The 22,611-nt window shown below is 41.2% G+C and overlaps 1 protein-coding gene across 5 annotated transcripts in view; it reads left to right on the forward strand.

The window, feature by feature from the left end:
• Positions 1-4,710: 4,710 nt before the first annotated feature.
• RPS6KC1 (ribosomal protein S6 kinase C1) overlaps positions 4,711-22,611 on the forward strand; it is a 92,904-nt gene continuing 75,003 nt past the window's right edge. For 4 of the 5 annotated variants that reach the window (XM_086461877.1, XM_086461878.1, XM_086461880.1 and 1 more), the window contains exons 1-3: positions 4,711-4,815; positions 9,570-9,605; positions 14,300-14,420. In XM_086461877.1, coding sequence (XP_086318003.1) covers positions 4,711-4,815; positions 9,570-9,605; positions 14,300-14,420 — 262 coding nt within the window. The remainder of the gene's footprint in view (positions 4,816-9,569; positions 9,606-14,299; positions 14,421-22,611) is intronic. The other variant, XM_086461879.1, reaches the window with a different exon arrangement.

Raw genomic sequence — 22,611 nt, forward strand, 5'->3', positions numbered from 1 at the left:
TCTTAGGGTTAGAATGCACCTGAAGACACTGCAAAGGGACTACGGCCCCTACGCAGGCTGAGGAGACCTGGCCTGAGGGACCGGTGGGCCCTGCAGGCCCCACTGATAGACCCACCGCTACTTACCACCTGCATAAACAATCCTCCCTCCCTCTCTTCCCCCCTCTCTCTCTCCCGCCCCCCCCCCCCCCCCCCCCCTAAATAAGCAGTTAAAATGTTTTCTTGAGGTCTTCTGAGGACAGACTAAATGCTGGCTCTGTTTACTGACAGGAAACGTAGTACAAAGCATGTGAAATACGATAATGCTGAAGAGTGCAGATGCTGTGCAGGAACTGTAAGCAAGTAGAATACTGTTTCTTTAAGTTCCTTTTACTCGTGTCATAAAAGTTGCTTTAAATAACAATAATTTTAAAGTTTCCTCAGGAGTGGTAGGGAAGACTGTAACTGGACTAATGTGGTTATGTTAAGAGAGTGCTAGTTGGGCAGTGTGTCAAATCCACTTTGGGTTTTGCACTTCTTGGGCACAAGTTACTTGCTGGCAAAAGGTAAAAATGCCCGCTCATTTTCTATTTGTTTCTTCGCAATGTAATAAGAGAGCAAAGCTACTAGTTCCATAATACGTGGGTAGCAAAAGATGTCCCAACTGTATTTTCCAGACCTATGTTATTTTGGTAACTTGTACTTTTCTATATTTTAAAGTATTCCTGTGTATTAGATATATTTTGAAGATAGAAGACAGTAAGCCATAGTTATAGCAACAACAACTGTTGTTATTTTTAGGAGCAGAGGGAATCTTCTCATGGAATACAGTTATTTTCTGTATTTTCACCTGCATAAGACACTCACATTACTCTGTCACTTCAAACATTTTTACATAATAGTAACCTCTGTAGTGATGCTGGAAAGAGGGAAAGGGTGAAGCTTTGGGATGTTTTAAGATAAGCCTTAATGAAAAGGAAGACATGTGATAAGCATAAAAGTTAATTGTGTAACAGGCAAAATAGAAGATGAGAAGAAGACCAACATATTATATGATGCAAATTGTTTCTCATCTCAATGTTGCTATTATTTCTTGCCTTGACCCAGAAAGTCTTAGTAAGTCGGTAACACTTCACTGCAGGTTGTTTACTCTCCTCTAATCATTATTTCGTGTATCTAGGTTGGCTATACCATGTTAAGAGATATTCTTCAAAATATCTCCAAATTCTGATTTGTAACTGAAAGCCAAATTATTTTATGAGTCATTTGAGCTTTTGAAACTCCCTAGTGAATGCAGGCTACTGACTCACTGAGGGATGTTTTGATTGATTATACTGCACATAAGAACAGCCACGGTTGTTCAGATCAATGGTCCACTGAGCTCAGTTTCCTGCTTTCTATAAGCGGCTAGCAGCAGATGCCTAGAGATGTGCAGGAGCTGGGTGAACTTCAAATGAACACTTTCCCTGCCTCCAGCTGTTTTCAGCTCAGATTTCCTAAGCCTGATGTGTTTGTCTCTTTAGTGACTCTCAGTGACCGTCTCCCCGAGTACTTGAATTTACGAACTTTCTGTATCAGCAACATCCTTTTACAAGAGTGCTGCAGGTCTATCACTCATTACGTGAAAAACTATTTTATTGTTATTAATTTTATGACCTCATTCATACCAGCTTCACTGGTCTCTGGCTCTTGTGTTACGAGACACTGACCATTCTATCCCCATCCCCATCCCACTTCTCCATGCCACTCATGATTTCAGGGACCACTATTGTGTCCTCTCACGTTGTTTCTTCTTCCATGCTGAAAAGACTCAGACTACTCCATTGTGCCACATGAAGAAGCTATTCCATAGATCTGATCTTTTTTATTGTCCTTGTTTAGCCATGGAGTTACACAGCTGCAATATACTCTTCTCTGTGTTGTTCTGTATTCCACTTTCTTCTTCTCCCTTCCTCCTCTCACCAAATTGCTGACTTTTGAGTTAGACAGCATTTCAAGATGGAATTTTTTTCTCAGAAGATGCATCAGTCGGCTATTGAAATTTAAATGAGATTTATTATATAATTCATCAGGGATTAGTCAATGATAGCTTCAGTCCCATTGATTTCTGTTAAGACCATTAAAACCTCAGAACTACCACATCTTATGTGACATTACAAGCACGTGCTGCTTCATAAGCAAATTTATACTAGAACTGGTTGTCTAATCACGTTATTACACTAGAGGGTTGTATGAGCTGCACGGTGCACCAAATAATTAACATGCCATGCTAGAAAATGTTCCTTGTTTACATGAGCAAATGTCTTTTCAATCAGCTGTTTCTTTTTTGGATGTAATGCTACTACATCTGAGTAGCTGCAAGCTTCCTATTGCTAAAATTGGAGAAGAATAAAAAAAGTATCCTTGAGATCATTCTGCCCAAACCCTTCACTTCTGATCTAAACAAACCTCAGATTAGGTTCCCTCATTTCTACATTAAAATTACTCCAAACACAAGATCTCTTCTTGGAAACTGTCTTTCAATGAAGCTTCGACTGCATCGTCATTTGTTTAAGAAAACAGTCCCTGTCTAATGGAGTTGGATGTGTATCTTTGAGCTTTGGGACTTAGAAACTTGCTTTGGAAGAATGATGATCAAGACCAAATCATCTCCGAGGTGCTCCTTTTCATAGTTACTTCCATGAAGTTAGATGTACCAACACCATAAAGATGTAAAAGACACACTCTTCCTCTCTCAGAAGGTAAGTGAGAATGGCAAATGAGCTTCTAAGAATCAATGTCCTCTCTCTTCTGCATTCCTTAAGAAAACGTTCCCCATGCACAACAGACTAGACCAATCAAGCAATTCTTAGAGATAAAAAGGGTAAAGAATCTTTTTGGTAACTTGATAGCTGGGAATGTCCAAGTACCTAAAACAAAAAAAAAAAAGGGAGGCAGGATGCTATAAAACTCACATTTGGACTGCCCCTGCCCTATGACGTTAGGAAGAGTCATTGTGTTCTCCCACAGAAAATGACCTTCCCTGAGATAGCACTGTTCACAGAAGCAGCTGTGTCTGGATGCTAGCACATTTCTGTTTGGAGCTCTGATGTGACTTTGCTCGGCTCTCCAGGGTTGTTAAATCAACTGTTTTCTGTCAGACAGCCCTGGGAGAACAGCTGGTCCGCTCATGCCTGTTTCCCTGACTCTGCGTGTTTGCAGGACCTACTTACTTCTGGTATGCAGGTTGGAATTCCCATAATAATGAGGTAAGAATTGAGTGAGGGCAGTGTCCAAATGAAGAGTAACGGTAATCTTGTAATCGCTAGGAATAAGGAGGAGGTGACATTGCCAGACAGTGTCACACTGAAACTGCTTAGAAGGACTCAAAGGTGAGCTTGTGCTGTCAGATCTGTAGAAGTGAATCTGGTCAGGAACTTGGGAAATGAAGGTGTTTATAGAAGATGACCTTTCATTTACAAAGCTATAACTGGGAATGTTGTAAAGATCCACGATGCAGTTCAGGCATCCTCAAAGGAGAGACACTTGCTTACTCTGAGCTTCAGGACAAGACTCTGTAATCTTTTACAAAGAAATGCAATTAAGTATTTTTCTTTATGTCAAAGACCTGCATGATATCAGAGATATTAATAACCTGGTAATGAAAAGCTGATTTTTTTAACATTTGCTATTAAATAAATGAAAACACAGTGATAATAAAAGAAAATAATCTTAACAGTTTGCATAATCCGGAGTGTGATCTGTATTTGAGCATATCTATGTTGGTACAGATCCCAATGCAGCTGAAGAAGCAAAGGTACCTGCAATCTTAAGAATCCACGAAAGCAGAATGTCTTGTGGTGCAGAGCTACCCACTTTGAACTGAAGCAATGTCGCTCAAACCCTGGGGAGTTTCCTCACACCAAAGCATTTTGCAGGCCTGTGTGCACACGAGAGCCCATCGGCAGGGAGAAGGCCAGGTACAGCTTAAAGACTCTGTAGAAGACACGAAACACAAAACACGGCGATTCAGTAACCACCGAACTTGCTTTTCTGTTAACATTCCTCTTTGAAATCCATGGGTAATTTCTGTATTACAGGCCTTTGGATTTAGGGCAGCATGCCTTAAAACAGCCCATGGAAAACGCTGGAAGCAGTGTACCAGCTCTGTCAGTGGCAGGTCTTACCTACAGACTCGTAGAGGCCATGGGGCACCTGTATTTGAAAGGGGCTCGGCGGTCACTGCCCAGCGTGAATCCCTCACGGCCGTGCCCTGGCAGCACACCCTGAACAGGGCTGGGCCGCCGCAGGGCTGCGCTGGATTATTTGACCGTGACAGCTCGGCCTCACCCACGCTGTGCAGGCTTCCAGGCTCCGCAAAGGGCGCCCACAGCCGAGCTGCCCGTTAGGAAGCGGGGATACTCCAAACCGGCAGCTGGAGGCGGTGGGGGAGCCAGGGAGGGAGCGGGCCCGGCCAGGCCGGGGGCCGCCCAGCACCCTGGCGGCTGTGCCGCCCGCCTCTGGCTCAGCCTCGGCCCCGCCGCCAAACCCCGTCGAACACCCACAGCGGCACACGGGCAGCCCCTCACCGCCTCCGCGCTCCCCGGCGAGCGGCCGGGAGGGGCTCCCCGCGGCGGGGCGGGCCCGGCCAGGCCCCCCGGCACCGCCCGGGCGGGGCGGGGCGTTCCCGGGCGCCGCTTCCGCCTCGGTCGGGGCCCGTCGCGGCGGCGGTGGCGTTGCGGCGGGGGTCGGCATGCTGAGCCCGCGGGAGCGCGGCGGGGACCTGGCCCGCTTCTACACGGTGACGGAGCCGCGGCGGCACCCCCGCGGGCACACCGTCTACAAGGTCACGGCGCGGGTGAGTCAGCGCCTGGCCGGGCCCCGGCTCCGGCCCTGGCCTCGGCCCCGGCCTCCGCCGTGCCGGCTGCCCGGGGCGCCGCGGGCCGCCGCCCTGCCCCTCGCCTCCTCGGGCCCCCGGGCCCGGGCTTGCCTGCGCTTTGGTCTTTAAAGCCGCCGCTGTGTGCGGAGTAGAGCCTGCGGCTGGGCTGGGGGTCCTGGCGTGCCCTGCGCGGATCAGGCCGGTCGCGACGTGGAAAGCCCTCTCGGGGACACGGGAGGGAGGGAGGGAGGGAGGGAGGCAAGGCTGGGGCACGGCGGCCTCTCCCGAGCTGAGCCTCGGTCGCCTCCTGCAAACTTGGAGCTTCACATAACATTGTCAGTGCTTCAGACGTGCTTCGCAATTACCTGTCAGTTTCCTTCGTCTTGCAGGGCGTAGGAGACTAACTTAAAACCAAACAACTCTTCTCTCTCTCTTTTTTTTTTCTTCTTTTTTTTTTTTTTTTTTTCCCCTTCTCCCCCAGATCTCTCAGATATTTACAGTAGAATTGCTCTGTCTTCCCAGCTGTCCCAGAGTGCAGTCAGCTCTGGAGGAAAAACGAGGGAGCATGGTCTGTAGGTACAGCACGCCTTTGTGGGAAGCGCAGGGCTGTTTGAGTTGAAGAATATTTAGACAGCCCCTTCATAAGGGCTGCGTCTGCCTAGGGCTCAGCCCCTTTTGGGCAGAGGAGGGTCTGGGTGAACAAGAGAGGCCTAGTAGGAGAAGAAGGAAAGCTGAAGCAGATGCCTAGGTATTGGGAGAGCTGGCTTGGTGCTAGTTTTGCTGAAAGCTCCTTCTGTTCTCCTAGGGAAATTTCTTGCTTTTTCCTCTGCTTTCCTATTTAAGCCGAAAAGGGAGGGGAGTAAGTAAATACATGGAGATAGATGCAAGAGGAGTGGGAGTTCAGGTTGCAGGTGTGGTGGGATATATTGAGAGCACCAGAAAGTGTCATAGAGACAGAGTTTATTTAAATTATCCATGATCTTGTGGTTACTGCAGCTGTAGATGTGCCTTTGAGAGCAATGTATGCTTGTATGCACCCTTCCCTTAATTCAAAGAATACAGCATTCTGGATGTGATTATATATTGTAGAGCACGGGCTGTTCAACTGATCACTTGTGAATTTAAGACTTGTGAAATTTAAGGGGTTTTTTATATTCTTTGTCATATATATGTATACAAGTCCACTGAACAGAAATATGGGATGTGTTTAAAACATTATTTTTAGTCTGATAATATGTAGTATTTATTAACAGAAAAAAAAGAGTTGTTTTTCCCTATGATGTTTTAATCTAAAAAGCCTTCCCTGAGATAGAGGCAGGGGGGAAGACAGTGCCATCACATCTTCAGCAGTAGCTCATGGCGGCTAAGTCTGTGTGTGTTGTTTTAAAAAGTTATGCCAGTGCAATTGGGAGTAACAGGCATGAGCCAAGACTTCTGCTTATTTTACTCTGGTGACTTTGTTCTTACTGCCTAAAGCCAGTTAAAATGCTCTGTGATGTTTTGGTTTATGCAGGGTTGTTCAAAAGCGAGTTGTGGCTAACTAGTGAGGAATGTCACTCCTTCTCCATGTCCCGTAAGTTGTAGATGCTCTGGTGCTTTTCCAAGTGAGGCAATGCAGAATCAGGCAGTGTGCTTACTGCATGTGATTTAGTACAGAGCAAGGAGCTGATCCGTCTGTGAGCTGTCCAAATTAAACTTGAGCTAACCAGAGATCATTAGCTCTTTGGTGTGTTTTGATATCTAAAATCCTCAAAGTGAAAAAATATTTCTCTGTTATGCAGCAAAGGATGCTTTGGATTCGCAAATGTAGAAGTGTAAATAACTTTTGTTTCAGTAGGGCTCTGTCTGGTAATCCGTTACGTAGTACTTCAAGTGAGGATTTAGGGAGTTAGATGCAGAACAAAATGATTTAAAAATAATTCAGTGTACAAATCTGTTAGCCTCCCTTTTTCTCTCCTCCTATTCCTCCCTCCTGTTCCTGCAGTGATCTGGCTCCACGGTTGATATCACAGCATTACAGCTGTATTTGCTGATCTGATGCTCAGCAACTTTGGGGGACCGCCAGGAAAAAAGTGAGGTGGATCTTCCTGTTGTGTTGAATACCATTCTGGCTGAGATTTAGGGTACTTGATACATGCTGGTGGAGATTTCTGGTTCCTTTCAGTGGTGTATGAGTGAATCCTTTGTGAAACGAAATTAAAGGAACTTTCTGTTCCAATGTAATGATAGATTAATAATCCTTGATGAGAAGGCACTGTTTTAGTGTGTCCTAAACATCTGACCTAAAGGCATGACTACCCATGCATCTCTTCTGAGTGCTAAGGTGGTCTATACTTATTGCAACTTTTTTTGAAAGTATTGTTTGTATAACAGAGAATATATATTTTATTTTCTTGTAAATGGTGAAATAATTGTAAGTGCATACAAGATTAAATGGATGTGGGCCTTTTTGTATCCATTTCCAATGGCTGAAGAACAGAAAGAGATTTCAGCAAGTTGCTATACGAGTGTTCTTTAATGATATCTGAAAATATAGGCCATTAATAGAAGCTCAGATAATTTAGAAGATTACAATTATTAATGATAATTACAATTCTAATGAGTTATGTTGGATATCTGCAGGTCAGACAAGGATAATCTGAAATACTTTGTTTGACAGAAGGATCCTTGTAGGATCTTCGCTTTCAGAAACTTAACACAGTGAGGCTGGGTATCCTAATGATATTTTAAAAAGTAGATTAAAGTTGCTTGCGTTACAGATTTGCAGAAGGAGCTGACTGCATTGATCCTTGTGGGAGGATTAAAAAAGTGCACTGAAAATTTGGGGGACTGGACATCTTTGCCAAGTCTCTAGGTTGATTGTAGGTTGGATTGAAGGGGCAGACCTCTTGTGAGGTTGACCTTCAGAAAAGAATATGAAGAACGAAGTAGGACAGCACATAAATTATTACTTACTGACTTAAAGTTGGCATGGCTGGTAGATACAGAAAGCAATGCAACGTTAAAGCAAGTATGAAACAGGGTCTCTGGGTTTTATTCCAGATTCTTACTAACTGGGTGGGTAATTACTCATCTCTCTGGGTCTCCTTCTGCCCATCTGGTAGCTTCCATAGCTGCCAAAACTGTTGCAAGGCTTTAACTAAAGGTGAACTGCAAAGCAAAGCAGTTGGTGTGTGCCCTTTGGTGTTCTTCTGTGATGTGTAGCCATGCCTATGATATCTTCTTCCCCCAGCTCTACAGGCTCCTTACGTCAAGTACACCAGCTATTAGAAAAGAAGGTTAGAAATATTTCGCCAATTGTACACGTGAACTACCTGATAGTGAATGAAGGAGCTGCCAAGGTTAAAATTTGGTAAAGTTGCTAAATGTTAGATTACTCAAGAGTGAGGAAAAGTTGAGGAAGGTTTTATCAATGTAGACTACGCTGGAAGAAGAGGACTTTGATGTGCAAGGTGAGAGAAAGAACTTAAGACTTGTGAAGGAAATTGTTTTGGGTCTTTTGGGAGATTGCTAGAGAAGGTAATGCTTCTCTGTTCTGTCTTGTCTCCTCTGAAATGTGTGAAAGATTACAGTGGCTGGGCTGTGTAGTAAACTGGTGTTACGGAATTTGGGAGGCTTTGGCAAGGCTTCTTGAAAAATGAACAGGAGGAAGAGCGCTAGTTTGTGGGGAGTATGAGGGGTATGCTATTGTCACTTAGCAAGAGGAAAGCGTAGATTCAGTGACTTCCATCTTAGAGCAACAGCTGTGCGGTGCTTGCGGTACAGCGGGATGCTGCTTTGGTCTCTGGGGTGCAAGTAGCTTGGACTCCTAGCGCTTGCCTGTATACATCTCCTAGTCACAGCATTAATTATTCTGGGGTGTGTCTGTGTGGATAGTCTCGGTTTGGATTGAGAATGCCCTATTTTGCTTTAGCTAACAATAGGCTAATTATTTTGTTAAACAGCTTTGCCTGAGTTATCATGAAGGATATACTGACTTGCACAAGATAATTGCAGCTATGAATTAAAGATGTCTTTATTTGATTGGTTTGTTTGTGTGGGTATGCTCTTACTGCTGTTTATAAGCCCAGTACAGAACTTGGATTACAAAGGCTTTTGCGATCAATATTTATCTAAAGAAAAAAACCCTGTCAAAATACAGCCTTCTTCATGGTGTGTAGCCAAGCCTCGTTTTCACTGCCATTTTACTCTGGACCAAGTAATTTATAATTAATTAGGCAAAGAGTGTTTAAGGAGAAATGAATGCAGAGGGATAGTCAGTCGTGTGTGCGCACTGATGGCCGTAAGTAAAGTGGAAATACTGTCTTAGGAAATGCAAAACCTCACATTCACAGTGAGGTTGTGTGGAGCTTATATTAAGCCAAGTAGCCTTAATTAGCTCTGCTTATTGGGAGTAATGTGGCCCTAATATTAATTAATAGGAAAGATGATGGGGGATGGGCTCTACGTAGCTTTGTTTTGTGAGATGCCTTCCGTGCCATTTTGCCTAGAATGTACGTCTTTATTTCTGATTGCAGTGACTGACTCTGCTGCTAAAACACTTCACCGTGTTGTATTTGGATATTAGGCTTCTCTAAAACTAAATGAAAACATTCCTGAGTGCAGAGGGACATGCAACTGCTTGCCTTTTTCCAGATTTTCTCTTCAGCAACAAATCATTGTATGTTACTCTTTAACTTCCAAACTGAAAAACCAAAAGCTTATTTATGTTTGTTTTTTGTTTTGCTTTTCAGATTGTTTCAAGAAAAAATCCAGAGGATGTCCAGGAGGTAACAGTTTAAACTTGTGCAAATGTCTTTGTGTATCACACTATGCCTTTTGAAGCATCTTTGATGTAATTTAGCAATTTCTGTGTGTTTTGTCATTGTAATTGAACCAACAGGGTTTTTTTGTACGTTTCCATTTGTCTTTAGCTTTCATAGCTGAAAACAGTAGCTGGTGTAACATGTTGCAATTCTGCCGCCAGTGATGAATCGTGACTTGAAACAAAGTCTTACGGAGTAAAGTGTCTTTTGATGACAAAACTGCTTTGATAACTTTGCAAGCTCTTTTCTCAAGGCTGGAATTGGCAAATTGATGGTTACTTAACTCCTACTGATAAAATTAGAGATCAGTCCACAATCCAAGTCTTAGGTCTCAGCTGTAGGTACTCTTTTCCTCTTTAACCAATACTTCACTGAAAAGCCTACATCATTACTGTCTATTAGTGAAGAAAGAAAATGGAGGAGTGTAGGAGTAGTGGAGACAGATTAGACTGCAAGTCATATATTATGCCGCTCTCTCTGAGGCTCCTTAAGTATTTTCCAGTCATATACTTTGATAAAACTTTAAAATTGCTTACTCGCTACCTTTTCCAAAAAGACTCAGAATAAGGGTCTGCTGTATTCTTGTGCCTCTTTGATACTTCAAAAGACTGTCAGGAACCATTGTGTTGAGACAAAAAAGTACATCACAGGTGTGTGGGTTGTGGGTTTGGTGTGTTTTTCAAGATTAAAACCCGTCTTTTTCTTTCTTGATTTCTTCTGGACTAGTGACTTGACGTTGATACTATTATACTATGTACATGCAAAATCTTCCTTGAAAAGCACAACCCTGTGTCTTTTCAGACGTTGTGTAATGTATGCATGTGTTCAATTTCTGGTGCAGTCTCTTACTACAGTTGAGGAGAACATGGATAGTTGATGAAAGAAGAGCCTATAAATGAATTCATTGCATCTCTGTGGTCAAACATGAGTTACTGATTAGTGGCTTGGCAGAGGTGAGAGAATTGGCTAATACACCTAACACCACTTTGTTGCATCCTTCTTTGGAATCTTGAGAATCAGACAAACATGAGCATTCATGCTTTTTGCATTTTTTTTTTTTTTAATCTCTATAAGATTAAAATAGCCTATTGGAATCGGAGATGATCATGGATCTAGTCTTAGAATTGCATTACTGTAGTTTGTAGCTTGATGTTCACCTTTTCCAGGGAGACTCCTGAGTTGAACCTATCCATGAGCACATTCTGCCATTACCTTAATCTTCATTTGTGGGAAAAACACTTTATAGCACCTGTTGATGAGCCATTCATCAGAAAAATATATTGTAAGTGTCTTTCAGCTAGAGTATTGCATGAATGTATGTTAAGTAGTTTTGAAACAATAGCAAAACCATATCTTTTAGTTATTGCTTCAGTTGTTGCTTTGATCTGTGGCTGTAGGTTAGCCATGCAGGATTCCACAAACTCTAGTTTGCAAGAAGATGTAAACGTGCTATGAACTTGATGATGATTGCCCCCTTTTCACCCTTCTTTGTAGCAAATTAATTATTTTGCATGTGATATCGTGTTAGGTGTGGTGTGATTTTGTTGTAAGCAAGCGTCCAAAAGTACCGAGTTATTAAAAAGAATATCCTAGGTGGTAGTCGCCATGAGGGTGAGCTGTAGTCAGAAAACCACATATGCTGGAAGCTATTCTGTTATACTGGCTTCCTGTGATAGAATTGTGGGCAGCCTTTGAAAGAAAAAGAGTGTGCTCCTAACCTGTTTCTGCTGAAGATAAATTTACCTCAGTTTTCCAGAATGCTCTATTAGAAATTCGATAGACAAAATTTCGTGCAGACAACCACCCTGTTGCTTTACGATCTGTCTCATGCAATCGCCTTCCCGCACCCATGTAGGACCACTTAGCTGTGCCTGCCTACTCGTAGAATCATAGAATGGTTTGGGTTGGAAGGGACCTTAGAGATTATCTAGTTCCAACCCCCCTGCCATGGCCAGGGGCACCTTCCACCAGACCAGGTTGCTCCAAGCCCCATCCAACCTGGCCTTGAACACTGCCAGGGAGGGGGCAGCCACAGCTTCTCTGGGCAACCTGTGCCAGTGCCTCACCACCCTCACAGTGAAGAGCTTCTTCCTAATACCCGATCTAAATCTGCCCTCTTTCAGTTTGAAAGTACTCATTCGGAAGTCTTTTTTAATGTCACTGCTGTGATGTTAATACATACATTACATATGTACACTATACATAAAGTTGTGTACTGTGACCTCAACTCTACTTGCCATTTTTCTGTCTGTTTCTGTGACCTCTTTTAACTGCCCTTTGTGGTACTAGCCTTTAGTACAGCATCTCTCCTGCTGCAGCTGAGTACAATTCAAGATAACCTCAGCTGTTGTTGCTGGAACAGGAAGGAAGATACCCTTATAAGGGCTTTCTTCTCAAAAGGATGAAAGAAGTTAATGTGGAGTTGTGTGTGGAGGAGTTAAGTCTGCTAGCCTTTCTGTATCTATTAACTTTAATTTCCTTGTTTCTGGGGATTGATGGTGGCAGCATGGTGTGTGAGGCAGTTGTAGCTAGGGTAGTCTTGTGTTTTGGTGGCTTTTTTTTTTTCTCTTACTCATTCACAGAGGAGAAAGGGTTGTTCATTGTGGAACAGATGAGTCGCGTGAGTTAATAGACATCTACTGGCTCTAGCCGTGACAAGCACCTTATTGCATTACAAGTCTGACATATGTTTTACGATATACTTGCTGTGCTTCGCTGGGCCTCAAAGTACGATGTGTCCTCCAAATCTGGTTCCTAATGAGTATGCTAGAGTGGGAACTTTGCTAACTTTACTGAGCTGCATGCGTGCAAAGGCATGATTTCCATGAGCTTGTGAAAGGTTAGGATGACCTTGACTGTTTTTGCTATGCAAGCTACTTATGGATGTATGTATTTTTTTCCTCTTGGCTATTGGGAGATCACTTGCAGCAGTAAAAAATGGTACTTTTTTTAGTGGAATGGAAACTCACGCTCTTATTTTTTGGCAGCTTTTCACGTTGTCTCCAAGTGCTGACAATACAGTAACTTAATGTTTCAAGACTTCACCATCTTAAGCAATTTTATGTTCTATATCCACACTGCTCAAGAAGTGCTAATCATGCTCTTTCTGGATATTGGAGTAGATGGAAATACAGCATTGGAAAATTATTTTTTCTGATAGCAAATTGACTCGTTGGCCTTCTTGAGAGATTCTGATTTTTCTTGCCTTGTCTGTTGAACTCCACCCAATACGAGTTATAATTGAGTCCTGGAAATGTGTGCACAATAGGTGAGGCTGAATCAGGACTGCTAGTTTCAGTATAGCAAAGTGTATAAGGTGAATAGAGTGTTGCCATATTAAAGCTTTGCATATCTACTGTTACGAGGCCTGTTACCTTACATCTGCATTGTTCTGTAGGTAGAACTTGCATCTGCTGAAAGTTAGAAGGACTCTGACCTTAATGTTTAAAAGCCCACACCCCTTCAAACTCCAACAAAACAACAAAACCAACAAAACCTTCTAAGAGTAAACCTTTTATTTAGCTGTAAATCTGTTTTGCTTGAGAAAAGTAGTTTTTCAATTGTGATTGCTTATGAGAAGATGCCTGTTAAATCAGTCAGAAATACTTGGAATCTTTTAAATTGTGGTTAGTTGTATTAAGCTAATTGAGATGTTTGTCTGACAGAACACTGGACTCAACTGCTTAATGCATTTCAGTCTCCTTCTTTCCCCCCCCCCCCCCCCCCAATGTTCTACTTGATTCACTTTGCATTAGTGTTGAGATTTGTTGTGAAGGCTTAGTGAGTCTGACCAAGGCTAAGGTATAAAATGTCTATGTTAATTTTTTTCATCCTGATAGCAGACCTGTTATCAGTCAAGTGTAAATTTTGTTGCTCAGTTCTTTCCCTGGCCTGATTTTCCTTCTGGGTTCTCCTCCTTCCCTGAATGGAAAGAATAAAAAGAGTGGGGTGGAAGAAGGATCAGGTAGATACCTGGCTGGGAGATGACTACTGCTTTCTGGAAAGGGTGGATCAGGAAAAGCTGGTGTGATGAACCAATGCTCTCTTTGCGTTTCTGAAGTTGGAGATTTTGCCTGGATTTCAAAAGGAATGTACTCAATTTTTGGTCAGTTATAGACTAATAGACCTCGTCAGCATTTTACGTGAACAAATTACGAGCTGATTTGTTGTCCTGGGTGCTTAATGTGCTGCCCTTAAGAATCCCTCACATGTTGATTTCTCTTCCCTCATTTTCTCTTTTGCTGTTGTCTCTTCCCCACACCTGCAGCTGTGCCAAGCACAGTGTGCTATGGAGCATTGGATAGTGCAGCACTACTATTCAACACTTTTTCCTCTTTTGCTGGTTCCTTGTGTAGCTCTGGATCTCAGTGTGACCGGAACAGTTCTGCCTTTGCCTTCTGTTTCCTTCTTTCAGCTTTTACTTAATATTTTTTTCTATGCACTGTAGTCTTGTTAGCCAAAATGGGGGTTGGGGTCAGAGAATGACCTTTTTTTTTTTTTAAATGGTTGTTACAGATGGCAGTTCAGATTGTATATTTTTGTTAAACATATTTGCTGAAGGTAGTGGTCTGATTTGATTAAAAAAAAAAGTATTTGTGGTGTGTTCCACTATGAACAACAAACGTCACTAATTCTTCTCTCCTCTTTCTCTGCTTCAGATAGTCGTTTGGAAGAGATACAGTGACTTTAAGAAACTGCACAAAGATCTCTGGCAAATTCATAAAAACCTATGCAGGCATACAGAACTCTTTCCACCTTTTGCCAAAGCGATAGTATTTGGTAAGCATAATTTATTCCTGACCTGCTGAAATACTTTGATAATATCTATAAATAATCTTGTTTTGCAGCTGCATGGAACTTGTTTTTCCATGTGGTTTTACTACTGCGCTTACTGGTTTGTTGTGTCTTACCTGTAGGTGTGCTGGTGATGTAGCTTGATACTTTTATTTATTTTTAACAGGGGTAGTTATGTCCTTGCTTCCATGCTCATGTTAGAGATATTAGCTCAGATGTTTATTGATGTATATGTATGTTCTGTATCTTTACAACGTACGTTCCCTGTTTTCAGAAGAATAAAGTCTATATTAGCTTTGTGAACAGCACTTGAACAATGAACAAAGATTTTCATCTATGAGCTCTGATTTTTAGTGGTAAGTTTTAGTAAAGTATCCAGTCGTTGTTGAGAGAAGAATTTTTTTATTTTAGGAATTTGATTGTAATTATCAATTTTATGTAGCTAGGCTTTTGGGATCAGTTTTACATGCAGCAGTTAACTCCTTCACCAAAGCAACCTGTAAGAGGATTGTGACTCTTCATGAGAAATACATGGCAAGAAGTAACTAGCTCTTAAAAGCCAGAGGTCTTGTCTTAACCCTGGTGTATATGTCATCACAAATGGGCCATAGGTGGACTTTCAGGGAAGTGGTATGACTCTGTGTAGAACTCTGTAGAAATCTGCCGCACATTTTTTAGCAGTGGGTTGTGCTTATTTTAGTGGTGCGTTGTTTTGGTTTTTTTTTTTTTTAGCATGTGTTCTTTGTGTTCAGCACAATGGGTTGCTGTATTTTTGGTGTACGTATACCAGCTTTTCTTCATGCATCTATCGCATGATTTTCAGCGGGTTTTTAAGGATTTTTCAGTGTTATTTTGGTTGTCCAGCTTGTCTGGAGTCTTTTTTGCATGCACCTACCGCATGCTTTGTGGGCACTTGTGAAGTGTTACTAGCTGTCCAGAATGGCTTTGGTGCTTTTTGGTGTGCACCTACCATCTGCTTTTGAGTCTTTTTTTTCCAAGCATTTTAAAGTTGTTCTTTTTTTTTTTTTTTTTTTCAGGTGTCCAACAAGTGTTGGGCATTTCTTTGCGTGCATCCACCATGTGTTCTTTTTTGGTTTGTTTTGGGTGGGCTTTTGGTTTCTGAAGTACTTGCAGAGTTACTAAGGCATTTCCATGGCATTTAGGAGTTGTTCTAGTGTATTATTTTTTTAAAGCATCCAGCCTTTGTTTATGCTTTTTTCTGCTATGCTTCTAGTGTGGTGTTTGGCAGTTTTTGACATTTATCTCCCATGTGCACTTTATTTTTGGCCAAGGTTTCTGATGGGGATTTTGGCCATTTTTTGATGTGTTTTTTGGTTCCAGAGGTGTGGCTGTGACATTTTTTGTGTCCAGGATTTCTGTGGTGTTTTTTTTTGACGTGCATATACCACGCAATTTCCTGCGGGTTTTTAAGTGTCCAGCATGTTTGATCTTTTTGGCATGCATCTACCACTTATTTTTTGAGTGTTTCTAAGGCATTTCTATGGTGTTTCTGACAGTCCAAAATGCATTTGGTGCTTTTTGGTGTGCATCTGCCATGTGCTCTTTTTTGATGTGGTTTTTGGCAGGTTTTCCACTTTCTAATGTATTTTTAAGACTACTAAGGCATTTCCATGGTGTTTACAAATTGGTTTAGCATGTTGGTTTTTTTAAGCATCCACACATGGGGCGTGTATGTGTGATTAATTTCTTTTTTTTTTTCTGTATGTACCTTGTGTGATTTTGAGCATCCAGCAAGTTTCGCATTTTTTGGCAAATATACTATATGCTCTCTTTTTTTTTTGACAAGGTTTCTGGTGTGAATTCTGCACTGTTTGTGTTTTTTGTTTAAGGTGTTGCTGTGGTGTTTGGGTAGTTGGTTTTTTTTTTGGTGTCCAGCATTTCTTGGGTGTAGCTTTTTTCATGCATATATCGCATGATTTTCAGGAGTTTTTAAGTGGTTTTCAGCATTTTTTTTAACGTGTCCAGGATGTTTGGCGGTTTTTTGGCATGCATCTACTATGTGCTTTGTGAGCGTTTCTGAGGCGTTTCCAAGGCATTGCTAACTGTGCAGAACGGGTTTGGTGCTGCTTTTCAGTATTTTATTTTTTTTAAGTGTCAGACATGTTTGGCTTTCTTTGGGCACGAATCTGCCGCATGCTCTTTTTTGATGTTGTTTTTATCAGGCTTTTTGGTTTTGAAGGTGTTTTTGGCGTTGCTAAGGCATTTCCATGGAATTTACAAGTTGGTTTAGTGGTGGGGGGTTTTTCTAAGCATCCAGTCTGTGTTTATGTGTGTGGTTGGTTGTGTTGTGGTGGTTTTTGTGGTTGTGTGTTGTTGGTTGTTGTTGTTTTGTTTTGTTTTGTTTTGTTTTGTTTCTTTTTTTCCACAGACCTTGGTGGTATTTAGTGTCCAGCATGTTTGGTGGTTTTTGGCACACTTTACCATGTGCTTTCTTTTTGGCAAGGTTTCTGGTGTGGATTTGGGGTGTTTTTAGGTATTGTTTTGGTTTCTAGGGCATTGTTGTGACACTGCTTCTGTTCCGGATTTCTTGGGTGGGATGTTCTTGCGTGCATATACCACATGATTTTCAGTGGGTTTGAGTTGTTCAGCACTTTTTTTGTGTCCAGTGTATTTGGTGGGTTTTTTTGGCATGGATCTACTCATGGAATTGTTTGGCGTTTTAATATGTTTTTAAGCTTCCAACATGTTTGGCGGGTTTTTTTTGGCATGAGTCTACTGCATACTCTTTTTTTGATGTGGTTTTTGGCAGGCTTTTTGGTTTCTAAGGTGGTTTTGGGCCGGCTTTTTAGTGTCTAAGGTATTTTGGGGTTATTCAGGCTGTTACAAGTTTACAAGTTGCTTTAGTGCACTGTGGTGTTGGGGGATGTGTGTGTGGTGGTTTGTTTTTTTTTGTTATGTTAGCCTCCAGCTTGTGTTTATGGTTTTCCTATGCACCTTGCATGGTGTTTACTGTCCAGCCTGTTTGGCTTTTTTTTTTTTTTTAATGCACCTGCTATATGCTCTTTTTTTGACAAGGTTTTTGGTGTGGATTTTGCATGGTTTTTTGATGTGGGTTTTGGTTCCTGAAGTGGCATGTTTGGCGATGCTGTGGTGGTGTTTTGAGTGTCTAGCATGCCTGGTGTTTTTTGGCGTGCATCTTCCATGCACTCTTGTTTTTGCCAAGGATTTTGATGTAGATTTTGCACCTTTTTTTTATTTATTTTTTCTTTTTTTTCCTGTTATTGTTTCTGAGGTGTTGCTGTGGTGGTGTTTTCCATTGCCATAGTGTTTCTAAGGTGTTTTGGTGGGCTTTTAAATGTACAGCAGACATGGCATTTTTTTGGTGTGCATCTATGACATGCTTTTGAGTGATTTTAGCATGCAGCATGGGTTTGGCTGGTGTTCTTTTGCACCCTGCTACCACGTGCTTCCCCCCCCATATTGTTTTGGTTACCTATGCATGCCATTGTCTGTATTTACACGTTTTCCATGTGTTGTCATGCATGTTTTTGCACGTTTTTTGATGTGTTGCCCACATTTTAGCATCCAGACAGGTTTTGGCATGCAGCTAGTGTGTTTTTTTTTTTTTGGATTTTTTGTCTGTAGCGTTTTCAGCGGCATTGGTCGTGCATCTAGGCCATATTTTCCCATGTTTTTTCCTGCGTTGCACATTAGCGTGTTTTAGCATCCAGTGTTTTGCATTTTTTTACATACATCTATTGCATACTTTTACATGTTGGGTTTTTTTTTCCCCATGTCATGGTTTTAGTGTCTCTTAGCATCCAGTATGCTTTTGGTGGTTTTTGTCATGTGTTGACTACGCTATGTATGGAAAAATGTGCAAAAACATTTTTTAGTATTTTTGCATGTGTTTAGCATAACCTTTTCTGCACTTTGTGCACCCTAGCACTTTTTGGTGTGTTTTTCCTGCATTTTTAGGTTCTTGTTGTGGTGTTTTTTTTTTTTTTTTGTAATGTGATTTTTTGGTGTATTATGCTGGCATGGGTTTTTTTTTTGGCATTTGCTATTCCTTTGGGATAGTCAAGCCTGTCAGTTTGGAAAGTACCAAAATTTACCTTGTTTAGTCAGCCTTTTTTCCACCACTGTGTGCGACAGCTCTGTAATACTGCCTGAGGTTGTGGTTCTGCGGTGTGTTTACTGGCCCTCCTTTCCCTTGGGTGCTGGAGAAGCTGTGTGAAACTGCCCTGGAGGCAAAGCCTCAGCTTGGAAAGCACAAATTTTCTCTTTGATTTTTCAGTCCCGAGTACTGCCACAGACTTGTAGTTTTTGCTACTTAGTGTTCTGTTTTGGTGCCTACCACGTGTAGGCATGGCACAGAGAATATACTGACATAAACAACTTTGAACAAGTTGAAGTTAGCTTGTAACCCAGATCCAATCTGCCCCTACCGCTTTAGGGGAGTGTCTGACTTAACCCCTTGTTGTGTGGGCCAGCTAAGTGAGAGGCAAAGCAGCTGAACTCTGATGCGGTTTTCATGGGTCTGTGTGCAGAGCTGGGTAAAGCTCCTAGCTTAGATTGTCTTTCACATCACCTAAATTGTATCCAGCTTTAATGTAATTTTATTGTTGCTTATTTATGAAGTTGGAAGTAGGGTAAGTTTTGGTGCTATGTCAGCACTTGTGCGCTAGTGGTTAAATAGAGAATGTAGTATTAGTTTCATCCTGAGATAATTTTATATCAGATTTAGAGCAGAGTGCTGGACAAATTATTTACAAAGCTAATATTTGCAAAGCATAATTTAATTTCAGGTAGAAGACATGGTAGCTCTTCATAGGGGAGGAAAGGGAGGGGTGAAAAGAAAAGAAGATCAGGGTGGAAGAGAATATGGGCTTCTAATATCTTAAATAATTTTAAATTGCCAGAAATGCAAATTAGCTGGTTTTACACTAGCTCTGTAAGCAAGGGAAGAATTGAGTGAAATCCCTTCTGAAAGACATCCTTCTTCTGTTGTATTTGCTGAACAAAAGTGACTGCAATGTACATTGTAAGAGAAGGAAATCTACAGAAATATTCAATGCAGTTATTTATAAAACAGCTCTTTGAAATTAATCTAAACCAAACCAAAACGCATTGCATTTGAATTAAGCTGAGCCACAGAAAAATACAGGAAAGAGGAGGTAATACAAAAATAAGTTTTAAATGTTTGATACATAGCTGAAAGGAATAGAAATGTCTGACTCTTCAATTTAAGAATTATTTTTCTATTTGAAGCATAAAATTTTAATGTGCATCCTTCCGTCTCACTTCAACACATAACTGCTGTGTGTTTTATTTTAATTTAAAGTCTTTATCTTCAGATCAGTCCTAGTATTTTTTGTACTAGAGGAAAAATGTAATCTTAGTAGATTTTGAGTTTTTGACAAACTTGTTTTCGGTCTTGTTCAGTTAGTGGTGAGCTGCAAGGTCCATCTCTATTAAGACCTTTTGTTTTCAAGCTGCTTTAATGGAGCTTTTCTGCAGTGTTTCCTGCCTGTGATGTTCCACTTGTTGCAACTTTTAAACTAGTTACTAATTACCATTGCCAGTAGTTGCTGTCAACTTGTTGATTTTTTTTTTTTTAATGTGTACTTTAAATAGCGTATGCATTGTTTTGTGGAGAGTACACTTTACAAAGTGAGAGTTGATTCTGATGGTCAAACTCACTTGTAGTAGAAGTATTAAATCTGAGCAGAATCTCAATATCAGCATTCAGAGTTTCGGGAGATGATATGGAGAACTGTATTTAAAAACGAATGGGTCATGCTATGCTTCTGTGTTTCATGCAACTAAAGGCTTACCACATCTGCAGAACTGAACGGTGTTGCATGTTTTACTCCACAGCTTTTGATATTTACAATGTACAAGTGCATGTATTTTTATGATGCTACAGTGGAGCTGCTCACATCAAAGCATGACACTTGTTATGCGTGGGAAATGAAATAATCTCACTTTTTTTCTGTACTACTTTTGAACCTTTTCCACCCATCTTATGGAGGAAACATGATGAACTAGAGCATGGGAATCTAAAATGCCCTAACAGATCCAGCTGTTAAAACTTCTCTGGATGGTTATGCTGCAATTATGATACCTAGTTCTGGGAAGTGATTACTCTCCTGCCCTGATATGCATCAACATGATTTCTTCAGTATTTTCAAACTAGTTTTTTTTGATTGCATGGTTTAAGTATTCATGTGTGTTTGCTATACATGGTATTTTACCGAAATACTGGTAAATCTGTACTCAGCATGTCTTGTATCTAACAACTGCAGAAAAGTACTCCCCACCCCCACCCCCACCCCCAAAAAAAAACCAAACAAAACCAAAACCAACCAAAAAAACCCAGGTATTGATAATTTGCTGGCAGTACATTAGAAAGATGATTCACATTATAAAGCTCAGATAAGGTTACTTCTTAAATTCAAAAATACCAAATGGAGTAGCATGTTTAAGAATTAGGTGTCACGTACAGTTGGAAGGCTTGTGAGAAACTGACTGAAGCATGAACACAAACCTTGCTAGGTGTTTTGTTGTTCAGATCTGCTCCACAAAATGAATTGTGGATTCTTTTCACAGGACTTTACATTTGGTTTCCACATATATAAGAAATTTTGAATGAATCATTGCTGGAGGAATAACAGAACTGTGCTAATGCTAATTTGTGATATGCTAAGGTTTTAGTTGACACTTCCTAAAACCCTGGAAAGACATGATGTCTATAATGAAATTTTCATGTGTCTGAGAGATGTAAAGAACAGTGGAAATAACGTTGATTTAGATGCAGAAAGACTTCTTGATAGAAATGTTTGAAGAGTCAGCTGGGTGTCTAAGCACCTTTGAAAAGGGTGAAAATGAAAGTGTTGAGCAATACAAGATTCCTTGAAAGTAAGAAAAAAGGGAGAGGGAGTTTGGCAGGGTTGGCTGGGAATGAAACTGCCAGCAAGATGCCAGATAGTCTGTGAACAAACCAGTACTGAATTATGTTATTCCTTCCCCCAAAGTCCTCTAGTTCTGTAAGTAGTTGTCCTGATAGTGTAAAATGATGCTGATGATCTGGAAAATGTGACAGTGACTAATGTTTCAACTGTTCTGTTTGAACATGTGTTTTATTTTGGTTTTGTTTTTTTCTTTTTTTAATCTCAGCTTCCAAAGAAAATAAGGCTTATGTAATCGTGCTGTCAGAAAGTCAAATCTCTTACTCATGTGGCTAGTATCAGCTACATTTGAGAGGGAAGGCGGTTGCAAATGTAATTATATTTCTGCAAAGTCTGTGAAATGGCAGCTGAGTAAGAAGAGAGCGTGTGCTATGGTGCTACCAAGGGCCAGGCAGGCTCAGCTTATACCCGTCAGGTTTGCAGCTGCCTGGACAATCGGTGAACGTGTGCTGGTCAGCCTGGCCGTGCTGGTCTGGGCACTTCCCATCTGGTGCCAAGTGGAAGTATTGAGAAGATACGGATGGGGAAAACTAGTTTTTATTTGGTTTGATGACAGAGTAGATGGGGGAGAGAAAGATCCCTGGGAGACGAGGAAAAATATCTTATAGAATTATTTGCTTGCAAGTGTTACCTGTTTCTGGTCTTGTTCAGTGTTTACTTCTTTGCAATCAATTTTCTGTTTCATTACAGCAGTGTTCGTATTATTTTGTAGATTCATTTAGCTGGCCTGTGCTGCTGCGCTTTACTGAGGGAAGTTGTTTTTTCATGATATCCTATTGTGTGTGAAACGAAGCAAAAGCCCTAATGCACCCCCAGTGTTGCTCTGAAGACATAGGAAGTTTGATGAGCGGTTTAATAGAACCTAATTTCAGTGTTACCACTCAACATGGTAGCATTCCCTTTGCCTTCTTTCTGCTTGCTTTTTGCTCTTTTGTACGGCTGCTAAAGTTTGTACAGCTGAAAGGGCAGAGCGAACAAGTCACGGAACCGATCCAGCTGAAAATTAGCCCAATAATGTCTTTCCTTTCCTTTCATGGAAAAATAACCCCCAAAAGCTTTGTTTGTGATCTTGTGAGTATGTGTGCGTCTTTCTAGTTTTATTTTCTTTTTTTTCTGGTACCACATGGGCAGGAGCTATTTACTTGAAGAATTTATGGAAAGAATCCTGCTTTGATGTTTTCTTCTGGGATTATTTTTTTGCTTGCTCTGAGCATAAATGAGTTTTGCTTCTGTATTCAATGTTT

The sequence above is a fragment of the Leptosomus discolor genome, chromosome 2, assembly GCF_034619465.1.
Source record: "Leptosomus discolor isolate bLepDis1 chromosome 2, bLepDis1.hap2, whole genome shotgun sequence".
In the NCBI taxonomy this organism is placed as follows: Eukaryota; Metazoa; Chordata; class Aves; order Leptosomiformes; family Leptosomidae; genus Leptosomus; species Leptosomus discolor.